Here is a 19,804-nt window from a genome sequence, read left to right on the forward strand (position 1 = left end):
TTTTTATTTTTTACCTTTTTTACATTTTTCAAGTATTTGTATTTTACTGGAGTAGTTTTATTTTGAGTTAAGTTTTACTTTTACTGCACTATGTTCCAAAGCATAAGATCATACTTTTTATTACATTTACTACATTTTATTTCATTACATTTCGTTACTTATTGTATTTAAATTAAGAAATCGTCACATGCTCCAAGATGCAAAAGCGGTGTCCTATTTATGAACAAACTGATTCTTTTCAATGAACCTGTTAAATCAGTTCACAAAATGCACCAAACGATTCATTCACAAATTTGTCTAATCCGAATTTCAGCTGTTCTCCATTGAACAAATCACTAATTTGAATATTTCATTCAGAGTGGGTTTACAGTGAACTGTATTCACAAATTTAAAACTGTATGCTGGATCAAGAAAGGACTGCATAACTTTTTCTGTAATTCAGAAGTTATGTGTGACAATGATGCAAACTTGAGATCATTTTTTAAATGACCTCAAGAAAAAATAAATCCAAAAATATTTATTCAACAAAGAATGTAATGTTTACAACATTATCACAGTGGAAAGTATTACCCCAATATTTACCAATAGACCTTATTGTCATAATATATTTAACTGTAAAAACCTCTCGGTTACCTATGTAACCCTCATTCCCTGATGGAGGTAACGGAGACGTTATGTCATTATGAGGGGTCTTGTTAAGATTCGCTCTGACTAAGAAAAAACACCCACGATCTGCCAGTTACTACGAGTTATGTCAGGATGGCAGACTGGGGTCCATGGTCCCAAACTAGGGCACTGCAAATGTTGGCAAGTGTCAGACAAATGCTATGCTAAGATCGCCCCAGAGCAAATTCACTGACTTCGGCATCCACAGGGACCACAGGTCAGTACATTGCTACTGGAGATAGCCAAGCCGTCGTTCCAGTGAAAGACAGTCAATTCTGAAGAGAAGGGTTTTTCAACCTTCAACAAAAGTTTTGTTGTTATAGTTTGGCAGTAAAGATGGGTAATCGAACCTTGCAGAGAAGGATGCTATGCCATGAATTGAGGGGGAATGTGAGGGAGAATGGCGCAGTAAGCCAGTAAGCCAATGAGAAGAAACTGGCTCAGCACAAATGTTGTAGTACTGCACAATACATGGGAGAATGCAACACTCCAAGTGATGTGGCTGCCTTGAGAGTGGTATTCCAAGGCGATGGCACCCACTATCCAGTGAGCCTGCGTATATGCACAGGGCTCTTACGGGAAACAGCTACACCAGGACTGGGTCTGCCTCCTGTGGGGGCAGTGCTTTCAGGTTCACCATCTGATCACGAAAAGGCATAGTGGGAATCTTCGGCACGTATCCAGGCCGGGGCCTCAGTACAACAAGAGAGTAGGCCAACCAAAACACAAGGTACTCTTCGCTTACCGAAAAACACTTAAGAGGTCCCCCACACTCTTGATGGAAGTGAATGTTGTCAGGAGCGCTGTCTTAGCAGACAAGAACTTAAACTCAACTGAATCAAGTGGCTCAAAGTGATCCCTCTGAAGGCTAGACAGGACAACAGAGAACCAAGAATGGCACTAGGGGTTACCTTGGGGGATTTGACCTCCAGGCACCACTCAGGAACCTCACAATGAAATTGTGCATTCCTAAGGTCCGGTCATTCACTACAGCTTATGCTCTAACCTCTCTTGCTAGAAAGAAAGCACTACTCCAATCATGTATCTAAAGGGGTCTGTTCTTCGAGAAGAACACCAACTCGTGTGCCTCGAAGGGGGGCCCTGGCCTGAGTGATAGTGTCTGCCACCACCGATGGCAGAGCACTAAGCTTTGCCATGTCCTGTCCAGGAGCCACAGGTTTGGAGGTTCCACAGAACTGAACACGGATGCAACAAGAATGCAGGACCCCTGAAGCTAGGGAACAGTACAACTGGCAATGCAAGCTCTGACATGCGACGTAATCGTTGACTTCCCTATAGGCAGATGTACAAAACAGACACAGTTTTGTCCATACGGAACTGCCGCAAGGCTAAATGCACTGCCAACAATTCTAGATAGTTAATGTCCACTCCAAATGAGTGGCACCCTCTCTTGACCACTGGCAATAGAGGGCACTGTGGGTGACAGTGAGGAGACCGTGCACTGTCCACCCATGAGCAAGAGGGCCCGGAGGACAAGGAAACTGTCTTTTTTTGCAAAATTTGGGTACCCCAGAGGTGGAACAGTAACAAAGGATTCTCCACAAAGCCCTCCTCCAGGGGAAGGAGTGGTGCTGTCATCACCACCTCCTGAAGAGCAGTCTCTCGCCTCTCTGGGCAACTTTGTCGTATACTTGGAGGACTTAAGAGCCAGCTGTGATGGGGGCACCACCTTCCTGCAGGAAACTCTATGCAATGGCATTGACTGGGTCTCAACACAGGGAGGAGCAGCTACAGGAGGGTGCCTCCAGTGACAGGCAGGTTGAGGTGGTGGCAGATGGAGAATCACAACAGGGCAGAATTTGCTGGACTGCCTCAGTTTCAGCGTCTTGCATGCACAGGTGTACTGCAACCCCATTCTACATCTATGGAATGTCAATGTACCCCCTAGCCACCCCACCACCCCTCAACTGAAATAAAAGCCATCCACAAGCTCATCAGTTCCTATATGCACCTCTAGGAATAGAAAAGAACAGGGTAGGGTGTGTTTGCGTTCCATGGCTCCTGCCAAAGAATGAATCATCTCACTGCAAAGCTCAGGACTGGGAGGTGTGCAGCCTCCAGCCCAATACACACAGCGGCCTGGGAAAGCATTACCGTCAACTATGGGCCTGATCCAACGGTGGTTGCGATGCCCAAATCTTCATCCTTTAGAGGACAAATGCTCACCCCCCAGTGCCGACCATGCACAGAAACTGCTCTTCTGTCAAACGTCAAGGGGAATCACTGAACAAATCGGGGCGCTGCTGATCGCATTTTATTGCCAAAGGAACATGACACTGATTAAACATAAAATGAAAAATAAAACTTTTAATTTGACTATCACAAAGTGCACTTTTTTTTTATTAATGAATGCATGAGCAAGCACCACTAATAATGCTTACACATGTACTCTTTTGGTTCCATGTTAATTTCATATTATATGATATGCATGTGTTATGATACTGTAAGGATTTTGAATGGTACTACTGTAACTCCAAAAAAAACTATTTTTTAAAGACAGAATAAAGTAAGTTAGTTTAAATGACTCTGTCCCGATTGTCAGCACATGCACACATTTCACACGTGCCGCCCATACCCTGTGAAAGATGGCGTATTACCTGTGTCACTTGAGCTTTTGTAAACAGAACAGCGCGGCTCAGGGATTTCAACCTTGGCCGCTGATTAATGAGTGTGCCATATGAGAACTGCTTCTGTGTTTATAAAGACTTCATTGTTACTGAAGGTCAACATTAATGAGACACTTTATTTCTTTTTCATGATAGCGTGGCTTGGTTGACCACGCTATCTTAACCCAGAACAAATGATGACAAGGACAATTAATGCTAACTACTCAGCCTTACAACAGACAGTCATGAACACTCTACCCACTCGCAGTGATCCAATGACAGAAGCATTACATAAGCACAGAGTTTGTGACGTCAGTGCACAGCTACAAGGCATCACTGCAGTCTCCTCAACTGAATGCACTGAACTGAATTTTACTCTCTACTACACCTTATTAGATTTCTCTGCTCAGAGGTGGAATGATTTGTTAAAGGGGCAATAAGAAATAAAAGTCAAAATCTTGTAAAATATATGTTTACAGTTAATTATAAGTATAAGGAGTAATACTGACTTTGCATTGTGATAAAAAGATGATAACATCTGGTATTTTAAGAGACTTATTGACCTTGACACCCAGCCATGAGTGTCTACAGGGGTCCTCTCTATGATATAATTTCCAGTTTTATGTTTTTCTGCATTTTGGTTGCATAACATGACTTTGTGTTGGAGGACAAAAGGTTTTTTCACATGTTATTAAGAAGCAAATAGTGATTTCTTTTCTAATAAACGCAAGTGTAAAACTACTTAATAATTAAATAATGCTTTGCTTTTAAATAGGCATTTTTGTTTATTAAGTTATCATACAGTTGTATCATCCTCACATTTCTGAAATTATAAATATAAAAAATATTGTCCTAAAATTAAAAACACACTCATGATAGAAGAGGTTTATTTAAGCAATTATGTAATTTTTTATAAATTAAATAAGTGGACAAAAATGTTATGCCATCTCAGCATTAATTTAATAAAATACATTTTATACCATCTAACCATATACTGTAAAAACTCAGTTTGTCCTCCACTGATGTCACTTTTTTCCCCCAACAATTTTTGGCATCAAATGCCATTATATCCATAACCAATGCGATGCAATTTTAGGTAACACTTTATTTTTTTCGGTTACACCTATTATTAGCATGCATATTACTAGAATATTAGTATTTATTAATGCTAATTAAGCACATATTATTGCCTTATTCCATATGACCTTATTCTACATCCCTAATCCTACCCAATACCTAAGATTAACAACTACCTTACTAACTATTAATAAGCGGAAAATTAAGAATTTATTAAGGATAAAGTCGTAGGTAATAGTAAGTGTTACCTATTCTAAACTGTTACCATCATTTATTTTCTGAAACACAAAATGAGATGCTAGGTGGAATAGTGATTTATAAAGCTACACTCCATGTAAGTACACAAGTCATACAGACTATTTATATGATACTTTTACGATGGATTTTGTAATTTTTTAAGTTATAACACTTTTAAATATTATAACAGTTTTCCTGTAAATGTGGAACATCTGAAAATAAAAACAATTTCAGATATGATATAACCCCCTGCTCGTACAGGAAGATATCAGATATATTTATAAATAAATGAAAGAAAATAGTGCTTCTGTGCATATAGGGCCCATTCACACCAAGAACAATAACAGTAATTCACATCTACGAATTCTATTTATCAGAACACACTACCGTTTCACTATATTTATTGACAAAAGTACACAAAGTACATACACCAGCAATTTTAATGAATATACAGATGTCTCCTTTTGCAACAACAGCTTCCACTCTTCTGTGAAGGCTTTCCTCTAGTTTTTGTTTATATGGAATTTTTTGCCCATTCATCCAATAGTGGATTTGTGAGGACAGATACTGATGTTGGATCAGAAGACCTAGCTCACAGTCTCCATGCCAGTCCATCTAAGAGGTTTTTGATGGGGATTTTCTTAAATGTCTTGGTATCCTGAAGTATTCAGAATTTTTTTTACTGGAAATAAAGGGTCATGCCCAGGTCCCATAGAATTAGCCCTCCTCTGCTAACTTCACAGTTGGCAAAACACAGTTCCCAGAATTCAGCAAACACTGACTTGCCCATCAGACTGATAAACAGAGATGACTGATGCATTACTCCACAGAATACTGCAAGTTTCCACTGCTCCCCACTGCTCTTTGACTTTACATGGTCTGCTGTTCCTAACCTTCCAGTCTCCAATAAAACCACTTAAAGTTCACCATGGAAAATCTAGGAGCAATACATTTTTTTAACAAAATCTTTGTAAATGCATTCTCTGTCCACACTATTATTAAACCCAGGGGTGGAAGCAGGAACGGACTCTGGAAGCTCCTGGGCTGGAGCAGACACTGCAGCAGAAACAGACTCTGGAGGCTCTAGGGTGGGAACAGACACTGGGAACTCACCTTCAGGGACTCCAGACTTGGTGGCTGCAGTAAGGGTGGTAATAATCTCCCTTGTGGACCACAAGAGTCTCAAAAAAGGCCTCAGCAGCTATAACAATTGGCTGCCTGGGACCAGCCTCTTGGTCTGTGACTAGTGAAGTGGGGTGCTAGGAGATGGCCTCTGTGGCCATGACCAACTGGGAGAGCCTCAGGAAAGGCCTCCATGGCCATAATGATGTGAATAAAAGCTTTTGGAATGGAATTTGTGGCCAATATGGTAAGCTGTTTAGAAATGGCCTCTGTGGGAAAAACTTAATTATCAGGGACAGCAGGTAACTCAGAGATAGCAGGATGAATAGGAGAATCAGGAATAGGCTTCGTGGCTAACACAGTGAGAGTGGGCTGTTCTGGAATGGCCTCTGTGGATAATGCTCGATTGACAGGAACATTCTTAGACTTGACATGACTGGCAGGAAAGGCATCCATGGACGTAACTGGGAAAGTCAGCAGTTTGGAACTGGCCTTCATGGCAAGACAAGTACTGGCTTCTGTAGATTAAACATTACAGGGAGGTGCTTCACTGGGCAAGACAGGAAGGGAATGATATTGCACTGCGCCCATGCAGTGCAATATCATTCCCTTCCTGTCTTGTCCTCCTCCTCTGTTGATGGACTGAAACTGCACGCTTGACCGCCTCTGTTGCTATTATCAGTTGCTAACTTGGCCCACACAGGTGAAGAAGCAGTGATCCTGGTAATCTCAGTGGAGACAGGAATAGGCCCAGTGGATAGTGATAAGTCGGGGATAGACTTAATAGTCCGAGGGACATTAGAGTTGTCTGATTCTTAAGTAACGGGAGTGCATTCAGCTCAGTTTGGGAAGACAGACGTTGACTTGGCAGACTCAGACACACCTGGTGCAAACGTCACTGGCTGAGTAGGAGATAGAAGTGAATCCTGCTTTTGACTTGACAAGGGAAGTGGGGTGGAGTGGTTGCTGCATGCTGACCCAGGAGATGGAGGAGGAATTCTTGGTATGTGATGACCAAGATACCTGGAGAAGTCCTAGAAATTTAAAGACCATCCATCTCCCACTTAGGCAGGGGTTCATGCAGGCAGCTAGTTAAGATGTCTTTAAGGGTGGTCTCATCATAATCAAGCCCTCATGACATTGTCCAGAAAAAGTGGATAAATGCTCTTATATCCCAGCCCTGCTGACGAAGGCTAGCCAGACCTCAATGGCGAGCCAGTCTCTTCTGAGCATCTGCAGATGGCAGGATCATGAAACTCATTCCGTGCTGGTCAGTTCGTTCTGCAATTGTGGAAGGAGTTCTCAAAAACAGGGTGAGTGTCAACAGATTTATTCAACAAACTGGTAGAGGAGACGAGAGAAGGTGAGAGAACACAGCCCAAACAATAGGCAGGAAGACGAGGGGAGTGAGGCAGGCTGAGAGGGAGACTGTAAGGTTCAGCCCCGGAAGACGGTAGAGCAAAGGGGTGAAGAGACTGAGCAGGTGATGACTGGAGGTAGGTTGGTGGAGGCGTGACAGGAATGTGATGAAGCCACTCCACATCCTGAAGCCACTCCACATCCAGCTAGACAGGATGGGACAGGATGGGATGAGACGAGACTATGAAGTATATATACTGACAACTTAGGCAGGGAATAAACAATAGCATTAAGATTGGGAGACAAGCTAGAAAAATTTACATTGACACAACAGATAGGTTTAACAATTTGACAACACAAGAGGGAAAGGAAGAACAACGTAAAGGGAAGGAGAACATGAGGAACAGTTGCAAACAAATGAGAACTAAACAACAGGGCATAGCAACAGGAAACAAGGGGGCAAGACAAAGACACATGACAAACACAAACAAAGACAAAGCCATGTGCTCACACACATGCGCATTACAAGCAATGAAACAGTAAACAGTGACAAGACGGTTAGGGCAGGATCCTGACAGTCTCTGGGTGAGCACATCTTCACCATTCAAAATCAAAGCAAGCCTTTTCACTTCATAATGCTGTATTATTGCTCTTCGTAGTAGGTGTGGTATAATCATGATTTTCCAATGACAGCTACAAAAAAAACAACAATAAGGCCTCAAAATGGTTTTAGATCCTTCCTGACAGATGACAGCTGAAAATACTTGGAACTTTGACCAATGAGAGGACAGTTTACTTGCACATGACTTTTTTTTGTATTAACAATTCAGATCTGTTTAGAAATCTTTCCACGTTAAAGCGAACCACACCAAGAATAAAAAGCAACATTATAATTATTTTAATCCCCTTTGTTTTCCAACATTCCAACATGGATAAGAAACTTTTGTAATATGCCTGAAAATGCTAGCGTGGACAGAGAGCATTTTCGAAATGCAAACACTAATTTCATAAGTATCTGTATTAATGTTTATATTAATGTACATTAATGTACAATGTAGACGTAGCCACAGACCGCATGTGGACACAGACTGACAAAATCATTTAGTATATATATATAAAACACATAACAGTAACTGATATCACCAGCATTTGGCTTGACTGTTATTAAACAGCTAATAACGTGTTGTGACACAAATCACATTCCCAGTCACCATCTCAGAAAGCTATTATATAAAAATCAACATCTTCAGGTAGAAATGCCTTGCTAATGACATGAAAAACTCCACCCTGAAAGCTAAGAGATGACCCTTGACATCCTGTATCACTCTGAAAAACCGTGTGTATGGAGAAAAAAAATAATTTCTGTGTTTTACACACTGGAAGAAACACAATAGACCAAAGGTTTCTAGAAGACAAGAGCAGAAAGCAAGCATAGTTCACTTGTATAATAAGGTTCAGCCAGTAAAGCACTGTTAAAGAGCATGTGCATATGGTACCTTTTCATCATCTTCGGTGAAGAGTGCTCCATTGGGACTCTTGTTGATGGCCTGTGCGACCCCGATGACCTCTCCATCACTGTTTCGGATGGGCATGCACAGCAGAGACTTGGTTTTATATCCGGTGAGTTTATCAATCTCATCACTGAAACGATGATCCTACAAAAGAGGACAAGGGACAGTCACTCTCAACTGAATGGGAACGCTTATAATAACTGTTAGGAGAAACCAAACTAATTAGAGGTGAAGTGTGTCACTGCTGTGCTGCTAGCGGCACTAAACAGAACTGCAAAAAAATACAGAAAGTGACAGAAACATGAGAAACACTACTTACCCTGCCTGGAGTAGAATATTTCTGGTCTCCAGTGTTTATAACAAACTAAAGACTGGAATAATTAAGATTTAAAAAAAATAATAATCTCTTATTCTCACAAAGGCTGCATTTATCTAGTTAAAAATAAATTTAATGTAATATTATCAAATATTATTACAATTTAAAATAGCTGTTATAATACTGAAATCACATATGCCAGCTATTTTAAATGATTAATGACATTCAATTATTAATTATGATTTTTTTATACAATGCATTAGTTCTTGCTGCTTAATATGTTTGTGAAAACCATAATACGTTGTTGCAGAATTATTTCATGAATAGAAAGCTAAAAGAATAATAAAATAAATGTAAAGTATTTTTGTCTTTTTGTTTAAATTACCCAGACTTGGTAACGTGTTACATTTTTTCACATAAATATTCTGCAGCATAACCATCTTCAACATTATTAATATTAAGAAATGCTGTTTGAGCAGCAAATCGCAATACTAGAATGATTTCTGAAGGATCATGTGACACAGTTTTTATCATAGAAATAAATTACATTTTAAAATGCAGTTATTTTAAATTAAAACAATAACAAATATTTTCCAATATGACAGTTCTTATTGATCAAATAAACGCTGCCTGGTTATTATTGTTCCAAACTTTTGATGACCAGTATTTAAACGTTAACAAACACTAACATTAACTAAAGCTTAACAGATTAGTTCAGGTTCAAATATCATAAAACTTTAAATACGTTTTTACTTATTCATATTTTGAAGTAAATAATCTATTTGGTTACAATTTATATAATGGCAGTAATGACTTATTAATTTACACAAAGTGTTACTATTTTTAAATAATATTAACTATTAACGTTCACGCTAACTTTTGCGTCGTTCATGCATGTTTCCATTTCGTGCGGTCTCTGAAATGCTGAGTTTACTGCTATAAATAATGCAGTTTTAATGATCTGCTCCGCTTGCTAAATGAAAAGGCAAACGCAGATTGACAGACTAATTAGAGAACTGCGAGCTGGCATCATCATCATGACAGCATCAGGACTCTAACTGTAGACCGGAGAGGATGAAGTTTGTCTGAGCTGATCGATTCAGTAATCAATACTCAGATACTCTCACACAACTCATTATTTCACTAAGGCCCCTTTATGGATCTCTGGGAATAATCAAACCAAAAACATCACCCAGGGTCACAATAAAACACTCTCCTGTCTGTGTGACGGTCATTATCCGTTTGAGATAATGTCATGTGAGTGACCGAGCCACGGAGTCAACAAAAGCTAACGCTTCGTAACCCTAACTGAATTTCCGCTGGCCCCGAATGAGAATCATTTAACAATCAAATGCAATGCTACTGGATGGAAAAACACAGCTTGAGGTGGTGTCCTGGTGTTTAGCCGGTTCTGATCTCCAAGACGAACTTTCCGAAAACCACCAGATCCGGAAGAAACCACCTTGGGCGGTTTGAATGTGTTTATTATATTGATGCAAATTATGCCACCAGGGATAATCTTGTACAGTGACACATAAAGGCAAAACTGTTCACTACCGAAGGTTTCTGAAAGGATTTTTTCTCTCATTAGAATGGATTCCAAATTAATTTAGAATATCAATCTGTTCTCAACTTTTTATCTCGACTACAAACTGTCTTTTTTATTCCTTCACCTGTTATGCATCAGAAAAGATCGCTTTTCTCCATCAAAATTGATATCAGTCAAATTTGTACCTTTATACCTGACAATTAATTATTTCTAAGGGAAATTGTAGTTTGACTGGCTTTCACAACATATGCCCCAAGCTTTATAATCTTTCATCTTTATCTCATAATTTGGAAAATGGATCAAAGTAAGTGTTTTTTGCCTATTGCTTTGGCCCCTTTCCAAATTGTTCTCATACAGAAATCACGATATAAATTCCATGTTCATGTTCATTTGGAACAGTTGTATCATAGAAACTCATCTGAGATTGAGTTTTAGTCTCTCGTTTTATCTTAAACATTACTTCAACATTAACACTTTCAATTAAATAGGAGATTTGTATGACTTTTATCCTTTTACATTCGATTCATATTATAGCAGAACTTCCATTAGAATGATCTCAAATATTATTTTTAACAATCATTTTATTTCTGCTTTGCCTGATATGCATAAATACTTTTCTGCCTGTCTGATAATTATTTCTTCAATGATCCTTTAGTTAACATAAAAATAAAATAATAAAAATAGGTTTTTCACTTTTGTATTACGAAAAAAAATATTTTGTTTCACATGTTTAACATGTGTTTGTCTTTTACCATCAATAACTGTCCTGTCTATGTGATAACTAATTATCCATATGGGAAAATATGTTAGTGTCCTCACCAGTGTTCCTAATTTCTATCATTATTTGGAAACCATCCTAAAAGAATTAAACAAGAATCCCAAAGAAAAGGTTTTGGCCAGTAAGATCTTATTTGACTGGTATTTGTATCTTTTCAAGACTGTGTTTCCAAACGTGCATCCTTTTTTTCTTTCTTTCTGACAAGAAGCAATCGCTTTATTCCTGCTTTCACCTGATACGCATCGGGAATGTTGACGGTTTCCCCGTGTTCAGCCACGTATCCAATGATGCCCTTTCCCCAGGGCACCTGCACCTCATCCGAGTTACTGAGAGAGGGCAACACTGTGGTCCCAGCGTGCACGTCAAAGAACTTGGACACCAGAGTCTTTTTATTGGCTGGTCCCTCCACCAGGAACAGGGAGCAGCGGTCGGCGTCCACCATGATGCACACGAACACCAGGACCTTGTAACTCAGGCTGGTCAGATCCAGGTCGTTGGAGATGTCTTTGACGAGCTCCAGGAAGAACTCCCTCTCGTTGTGCTCCTTCAGGTAGTATTTGTAGTCTACGGCGGTGGAGGGGTACTGGGGGATGTTGACCCTGGACTCCAGCAGCGCGGAGAGGATGTGCGCGGTGGTCGGCGGCAGAGAGCTGGCTTTACGCAGCAGCGCGCGCCTCCTCATGCTGCTCAGCGGCTCCTGGGCTCTGGAGTTGACGTGCTCGTCGTACGTCCTGTTGGCGTTGATGGCTTTAGACCTGGCGAAGGTTTTCCTCAGCTCTTTCTGCGACGCTCGTCTCTGCAGCCCGTCGCTCCTGCTCGCCCAGCTGTCTTTCGCGCACGCGTTCGCCGCCTTCTCCGCTTCCGCGCCGGAGTTCGCCGGAGTTTTGGCGGCGTGGTGGCTCTTCATCCACTTTTCCACCATACTCGCCTTGCCTTTTCTGTTGAGGTAGTCCTCTAACAATTCCGGGTGCTCGTCTAGAAAACTTTCAACGTCGGAAAAGACCACGTTCGACCCTGCCATAGCTGCCGCGGCGGTCATCTGCGAGCGAAACGGGAGAGGCGCGCGTTTTGCACGGTCATCTATGTGAGTGCAGAGCCCAGCGTGTCGCTCGCAAAGTTCCGCGGGGGGAGCGGAGTCTGAGCGTGTGGGGTTCGGGCGGTTCGGGCGGTTCGCTCGGACGCGGCGCGGCGCGGCTCGCTCTCGTTCATTCTAAAGCAGCGCCGGTGAGATGATGCGCCAGAGCGCCTCGCAGGTGCACCGCTGACGTCACGAGCACGCATCCCTCCTCCTCCGAGTCTTTCGTCGACTGCGCGACACCGGGAAATCGAGCCTTTACGGCTTTTCAAAACTCTCGTTGCTATGGTGACGTCGCAAGCGATGCCTGCGTTACCGCGTGCGTGTGTTCTTTTAGATCACCACCTAGTTAAACAAGCCCTTGCGCTTCTGTTAGGCATGTGTAGGTCCACATTGCACTATAAAAATAAATAAATAAATCAAATCAAATCAAAATAAATTTCTACATTCTAAGTATCTTCCTCTAGTATCTACTGTACGGTATCTGTCAATTCAGTTATATACTAATTCGCTGTTTCCCTATGTAAAGTTGCAGCTCCATCGACCTCTAGTGGACAAATTGAGTTATGCAGCTGTCCAAAAGCATCACCACATTGAAAGGGAGACCCTCACGCATATATATGATCTACAGTTCTGTAATGTAAGGGAATACTACGCTCTCTAATGTTATATAAATTAATTTTGGGGGGGGTTAAGAACCATTTTCAACTTTAGAGAAGCATTTTTTCAAAGTATGTTTCAGCGAAGTTCCTCCATGGAACCACCGAAGCCAAAACATAATCTTAATTTTTAAGAGCGGTGAGAGTACAGAAACTTCATCAGGTTTCAGTGTTAACTGAACTTCACCGGCTTTCCTCAGAGGCTCCTCATAAATATTCACGATTGCAATCTACGTAAGCTGTCGCAAAAGTTCATTTGAATAAATTTTAAAATAAAAAAATCAGGGAAACACACAAAAAGCACAGGGCTGAGTTATCGGTGTCTTTTTATAACTCATGCGCTCATCAGATCGTGTCGTCTCATCACTTGATTTTACTTCCTTGCCATCACAATCTTTTTCAATTTCAGTAGCACAGATTCTACAAGAACAGCTGGCAAGTTCAGCGCGAAATCTACCGCAAACTCTGAACTAGCATTTTTTTATTGCTAAATACATAATGCCTTCAAGTCAGTTTCATTGCAGGTTTCCTTATTTGTGTTAAACTCATCGATCAACCGGTCCGTATTCTGATTCGTGTTAGGCCGACTGTCTCGACTGTCATTTGCCTTGCTGAGTGTTAATAACACCTGAACCGGGAGACTTCGTCACAGGACAGTACAGATGCCACAAAGCCCATTTTAGGACACCATTTTGACCGAATGTGTAGTTACTGAGCTTTGCCTTTGGATGACAGAATACATCCACAACATAAGTCACACAACTTATATGAATAACCCCCTATACTACCATCCGTGAATCTCCTCATAGCAGATCTATACAGGTGAAGCTGGGGAAGGTGGAGGAGGGTTTCAAAGTGCTGCAACAACAACAGTCAGGTGTTTGAATGTTGAGCAGTGAGCTCATTGGCTACTGATACAGCTGTGTGATGATGTCTTTAGATCAGATTGAGTTATCAGACTGCACCTAGAGTTTCATGACAGAACTTGCAAGGTCATTTTTAATGCTGGATTATTTTTTTTCCCACCAAATCTCTGATTTGAGACTGTCTCCGGGAAAACAGCCCAGCTGAGTTAGTCAAAGCACAGGATCTCTGAGTCCTTAACAGGAGAGAGCACTTCTTCAGTGAAATAAAGTATTCTATTCATTTTATTTCATTTTTCATTTATTTATTACCCTGATGGGACACACTACAAGTAAAGTGTTTCCTGAGTGCTTGGTACTAGTAAGTAAACTTCTAGATGTCTGTCCAGTATGTAATGAATTGTGATTAAACAAGAATTCCATGACCATGAAGTGCCTGAAGTGGTTTTATATAGGCTTATATTCTTTTAGCATTATGTTTTATATAATCTTTTAGTATATTAGTATAAAATACAAAGAGAAATCTGTGCTCACCCAGGACCACAAATCCCAAAGGTTTAATATACATTATATATATATATAATCTATTCTGTAATTGTTATTAATAACATGAGCATTACCACTGAATAATTAAAATTAAAATAAATGTGTTTGTCAGTAAATGATGCAATATTGAAATGCTGAAAAAATTCTTAAAGATTGGATCATTTTTGCAAATCCAGTGCTTACATTCCATGTGTCTTTTCAATTTATAATCATAGCCACATGAACACAAAACTGGAAAACTTTCTGAATATAAGCACCATACTAGTGTAAAAAAAAAGATGAAAAAGATGAAAAAGAAGATTCAGGCAGAATCAATAAATTATGGATAATTTATTGTCATTGAGTAAAAAAATGTTTCAATGATTTTAATGTCTCAAGGGCAACATGCAATCAATCTATAACTAAATAAAGATTTTTCCTAAATTTAATTATTAAGACTGATTTATTATTGCACAATACAAGAACTCATTTCTAGTTCTTTACAACAGTTAGGTCTGCCCGTCTCTTTCTGCTTATTTACACGCTGCTCTTCTTTCTCTACACTTTATTGTGGAGAAGCTACACATATTGATCTGTGGGTGGTTTCAGCTGCTGCTGTGTGTTCAGACTCCTGCAGCATCCACACAGAGATCTTCACCGACTGGAGCAGAGGATCTGAACCCTTCACCATCAGCCCATGATCCTCTGCTCTTTCTGGAGGCGACCAGGAAGCCGTTCCCTGCACTTCCTGTGTCCCTCCTGCTCACCCTATACAAACAATCAGAAGCATTAATCTAGTCTGATCCTAACGAGACAATCCAGCCGTGACTGCTGTGAGTCAGATAAGTGTGTGTCTCTGGCCACCTGCTCAGTGTAACCAGGGGTGGCGCTCAATGTCCTCTAAAGTGGGCCGGTCTGACGCCGATGCACTGAGACACCAGCCAATCAGCTGACGGCACTCTGTTACACACAACACAGTGTTCAGGAAGACAGAAGCACACGCTTCACCTGGATCTGGACGTGAGCTCTGTCTCTTGCCTGTGGACAGCTCTCTAGGGAAGCGCAGTCTGCTTCTGGAGGTGACCCTCAACGTGCCTCTGAAGGGGAAACAGCCGCACAAGATGTTGTAGAGCGTCACCCCGACCGACCAAACCGTAGCCGGTCCTGCGTGATAGCGCTGCCGCCGAAACCACTCAGGAGGGGCGTACTGAAGAGTGCCTGAGAGAGACAACAAGACCCCACACGTCACCTGAAGAGGCTCCACAAACAAACACAGATCACCGCAGTGAGATCAAACCCACCTGCAAAGTGTCTGTAGGCCGAGTCTTTCAGCAGATCTCCACAGCCGAAGTCCAGCAGCTTGATGTCGTATGACTCTGTGGAGATCAGCAGGTTCTCCGGTTTGACGTCCCGGTGCAGGACTCCGCGGCTCTCGCAGTGTTTCAGCGCCGTGACCAGCTGCAGCAGCACTTTCTTCTTGGCCACTCTCCTCCAGGCGTCCGTTCTGCTTGCAGAAAGTGTCCAGATCTTGGCAAGGAACGGGACGCTCCAGGATCAAGGTGTAGCGTCTGGGAAAGTCTAACCACTCCAGCAGCTGCAGGACGTTGGGGCAGGCAGGAGCCGAATTGACCAGACTCATCAGCGCCACCTCCAGCGGCAGCTGATCCTGACCTTCCTGCAGGACGAACGCTGCGTTATATCCAGCGCTCAATCAGAGCAAACAGAGCAACAGATTCACTCTGAACTCACGACTCTCAGTCTCGGTGTTCCTCTTTTACAGACGTGCTTGATGGCAACCTGTAGACAGATGAAGACCACGCTGACTCATTATCACAGACCACGTTCACTGACGGCAACATTTCTAATAAGGGAGGTGAGAGAAAGTCTTACTGGCAGTCCGTCAGACCTGCGGGTCCCAGCATACACCGAGCCGAATCCACCTCGCCCCAGCAATGGGCCCTTCACATACGCTTCTGCAACACACAAGATCACAAGAAACCTCTTTAAACGGGACGACTCGTTTAGTGAGTGGTGAGGTGTTTAATCTCAGTGCACTCTGACCTCTGCGGGAGCGTTTGGCAGCTCTTCTGTATGAGGGGGACGGACCCTCATCCTCCTGGCTGCTGCTCTGCCGCTTCCTCTTCCCGTGAGACACGGACAAAGAAACGGCCAACTCTGACGGCAGAGGAGCGATGTACCCAGGCAGCTCTTGGCTCAGAGGCAGGTTTGGGATGGTCAGCGGTTCCTGAGCGTCGTCACCAGAGCCGCGTCTCCCAACCTCCTGAGCAGCCGCCTGAGAGACAGCAGCACTCCTGGATCTGGAGCGGCCCGAGGCTGCAATATTTCACACATCAGACACTTACAGCCTCTATTAGCAACCTTTAGCAACAACCAAGCACCAATTGCTTTTATTTCTATTTGCCCTTGAATAGAAAATTAAAGGCATATCTTCACATTAATTCAGTCAAACATTGTACAACATCATACCATAACATAGCAATAATAAACAAAACACTCACCTTGTCTTTCACTCATAAGAGCGGCTGACAATCTCTCCAAACTCCAAGAAATACAGTAAATAAATAATAAAAAAATTAATTAGTTGAAGAAAGAAAGAAAGAAAGAAAGAAAGAAAGAAAGAAAGAAAGAGAGAAAGAATGAGAGAAATAAAGAGAAAGAAATAAGAGGAGAAATAAGAAGAGAATAAAAAAACTTCCTTCAAACTGTACACAAAGAAAAAATCCTCCGATCTCCTAAAATAAAAGTCTCCTCTCGCTCTGAACTGCGTCGAAAATCACAGTAGCAGTAAATAATCTCCGAAAGTGTCTGAAATCGCCTCGTCTCTCAACAATCAGATATCGATGGGTTTGAGTGTTTATGTGTAGAATTCACGTCATAACACGCGTCGCCATAGAAACTATAGTTCACTTATATGGTGCGCGTGACGTCGCGTGCGTGAGTACAACAGCGCGAGCGTACGCTTTTATCGGAAGCGTTGAATCTTATGCACTTTTCATTATTAAATAGAGAGATTTTTAATAAATGTATAAATTACTATATAAATCAGAGATGTTACTATGATCTCTGACTAAACTGAACGCGCTATTTTCCCGCGTATTTAACCGATCACTGTCAGGAGACCAATCAGCTTTCAGTATCTTCGTTGCGTCATCAAACCTGTGAGTAAACCTGCTTGAAAATGAATGTTTAAAGAAAAAATACAAGCTCTTTTCATCATTTTTCACCCCACAACTATTTCATATGAAATAACAAGGGCATATTATTTAAAAACACATCTTTATTTTATCATTGGTTCAAAGGAGGTATTCTTTTAGTAAGATGCAAGTAAATTATTTTAATGGGTAATTATTGTCGTATACAGGATTTCCTCAGAAAATCCAATCACCTGTGAAACCAGGAGAATTAGCATTTTTTTCCAAAACTGTGCACATTTGAAAAACTGTATTTGTTTTGAGACAACAATATATTAATTAATAAGATTTTAACAAATGCTCTTTGTTCTGTGTCCTTTGCTCTTCTTTATTTGGTTATATCTCTTGTGTTAAAGAATGAATACTGCCAAATAAATGTTGTATCAAAATGAAGGAAGTGTATTACAAACTACTTCATAGAATTTATTACATTTGGAAATATTTAAGCTTAACATTTCGTATAGCTGTCAACTTCGTTAAACAAAAGAAAACTATTTAGCATCTTTCTTTTCTCATTTACTCAAGATTGTTTTGGAAAGGTTTGGAATTGTGTATTAATAGAAAATTGGAGTTTATGAAAGAAATGTGTATCAACAGTATATGTACAGTTGTGGCCAAAGGTTTTGAGAATTACATAAATATTGGAAATTGGAAAAGTTGCTGCTTAAGATTTTGTAATAGCAATTTGCATATGCTCCAGAATGTTATGAAGAGTGATCAGATGGATTGCATAGTCCTTCTTTGCCATGAAAATGAACTTAAACCTGAAAAAAACTTTCCACTGCATTTCATTGCTGTCATTAAACGACCTGCTGAGATCATTTCAGTAAACGTCTTGTTAACTCAGGTGTGAATGTTGACGAGCACAAGGCTGGAGATCATTATGTCAGGCTGATTGGGTTAGAATGATAGACTTGACATGTTAAAAAGAGGGTGATGCTTGAAATCACTGTTCTTCCATCGTTAACCATGGTGACCTGCAAAGAAACGCGCGTGCAGCCATCATTGCGTTGCATAAAAATGGCTTCACAGGCAAGGATATTGTGGCTACTAAGATTGCACCTAAATCAACAATTTATAGACTCATCAAGAACTTCAAGAAACTTCAATTCTTGTTAAGAAGGCTTCAGGGCGTCCAAGAAAGTCCAGCGAGCGCCAGGATCGTCTCCTAAAGAAGCTTTCTCAGGAATGGCAGCAGGCAGGTGTGAGCGCAGGCAGGTGAGCGCATCTGAACGCTCAGTGAGGCCAAGACTTTTGGAAGATGGCCTGGTGTCAAGAAGGGCAGCAAAGAAGCCACTTCTCTCCAAAAAAACATCAGGGACAGACTGATCTTTTGCAAAAAGTATGATGAATGGACTGCTGAGGTCTGGGGCAAAGTCATATTCTCCGATGAAGCCCCTTTCCGATTGTTTGGGGCATCTGGAAAAAGGCTTGTCCGGAGAAGAAAAGGTGAGCGCTACCATCAGTCCTGTGTCATGCCAACAGTAAAGCATCCTGAGACCATTCATGTGTGGGGTTGCTTCTCATCCAAGGGAGTGGGCTCACTCACAATTTTGCCCAAAAATACAGCCATGAATAAAGAACCAAAGGTACCAAAACACCCTCCAACAGCAACTTCTTCCAACAATCCAACAACAGTTTGGTGAAGAACAAGGCATTTTTCAGCACGATGGAGCACCGTGCCATAAGGCAAAAGTGATAACTAAGTGGCTCGGGACCAAAACGTTGAAATTTTGCGTCCATGGCCTGAAACTCCCAGATTTTAATCTCATTGAGAACTTGTGGTCAATCCTCAAGAGGCGGGTGGACAAACAAAAACCCACTACTTATGACAAACTCCAAGAAGTGATTATGAAAGAATGGGTTGCTATCAGTCAGGATTTGGCCCAGAAGTTGATTGAGAGCATGCCCAGTCGAATTGCAGAGGTCCTGAAAAAGAAGGGCCAACACAGCAAATAATGACTTTCTTTGCATAAATGTCACGTAATTGTCGATAAAAGCCTTTGAAACGTATGAAGTGCTTGTAATTACACTTCAGTACATCACAGAAACAACTGAAACAAAGATCTAAAAGCAGTTTAGCAGCAAACTTTGTGAAAACTGATATTTGTGTCATTCTCAAAACTTTTGGCCACAACTGTATAATTAATCAGGATTAAGTTCATCAGGGTCGCCCCTTTTTGATCGAATGCCGTTTTGAGGATGTACTGAATCAATCATGTGACCCT

The 19,804-nt window shown here is 41.3% G+C and overlaps 1 protein-coding gene across 1 annotated transcript in view; it reads right to left on the minus strand.

Moving 5' to 3' along the window:
• The window catches only part of pde11a (phosphodiesterase 11a), a 50,813-nt gene extending 38,295 nt beyond the window's left edge, over positions 1-12,518 (minus strand). The window contains exons 1-2 of the mRNA XM_043249748.1: positions 11,475-12,518; positions 8,585-8,743 (exon numbers count right to left, since the gene is read on the minus strand). Coding sequence (XP_043105683.1) covers positions 8,585-8,743; positions 11,475-12,281 — 966 coding nt within the window. The 5' untranslated portion in view covers positions 12,282-12,518. The remainder of the gene's footprint in view (positions 1-8,584; positions 8,744-11,474) is intronic.
• Between the last annotated feature and the right edge of the window lie 7,286 nt (positions 12,519-19,804).

Source organism: Puntigrus tetrazona, chromosome 9 (assembly GCF_018831695.1).
Source record: "Puntigrus tetrazona isolate hp1 chromosome 9, ASM1883169v1, whole genome shotgun sequence".
Lineage (NCBI taxonomy): Eukaryota > Metazoa > Chordata > Actinopteri > Cypriniformes > Cyprinidae > Puntigrus > Puntigrus tetrazona.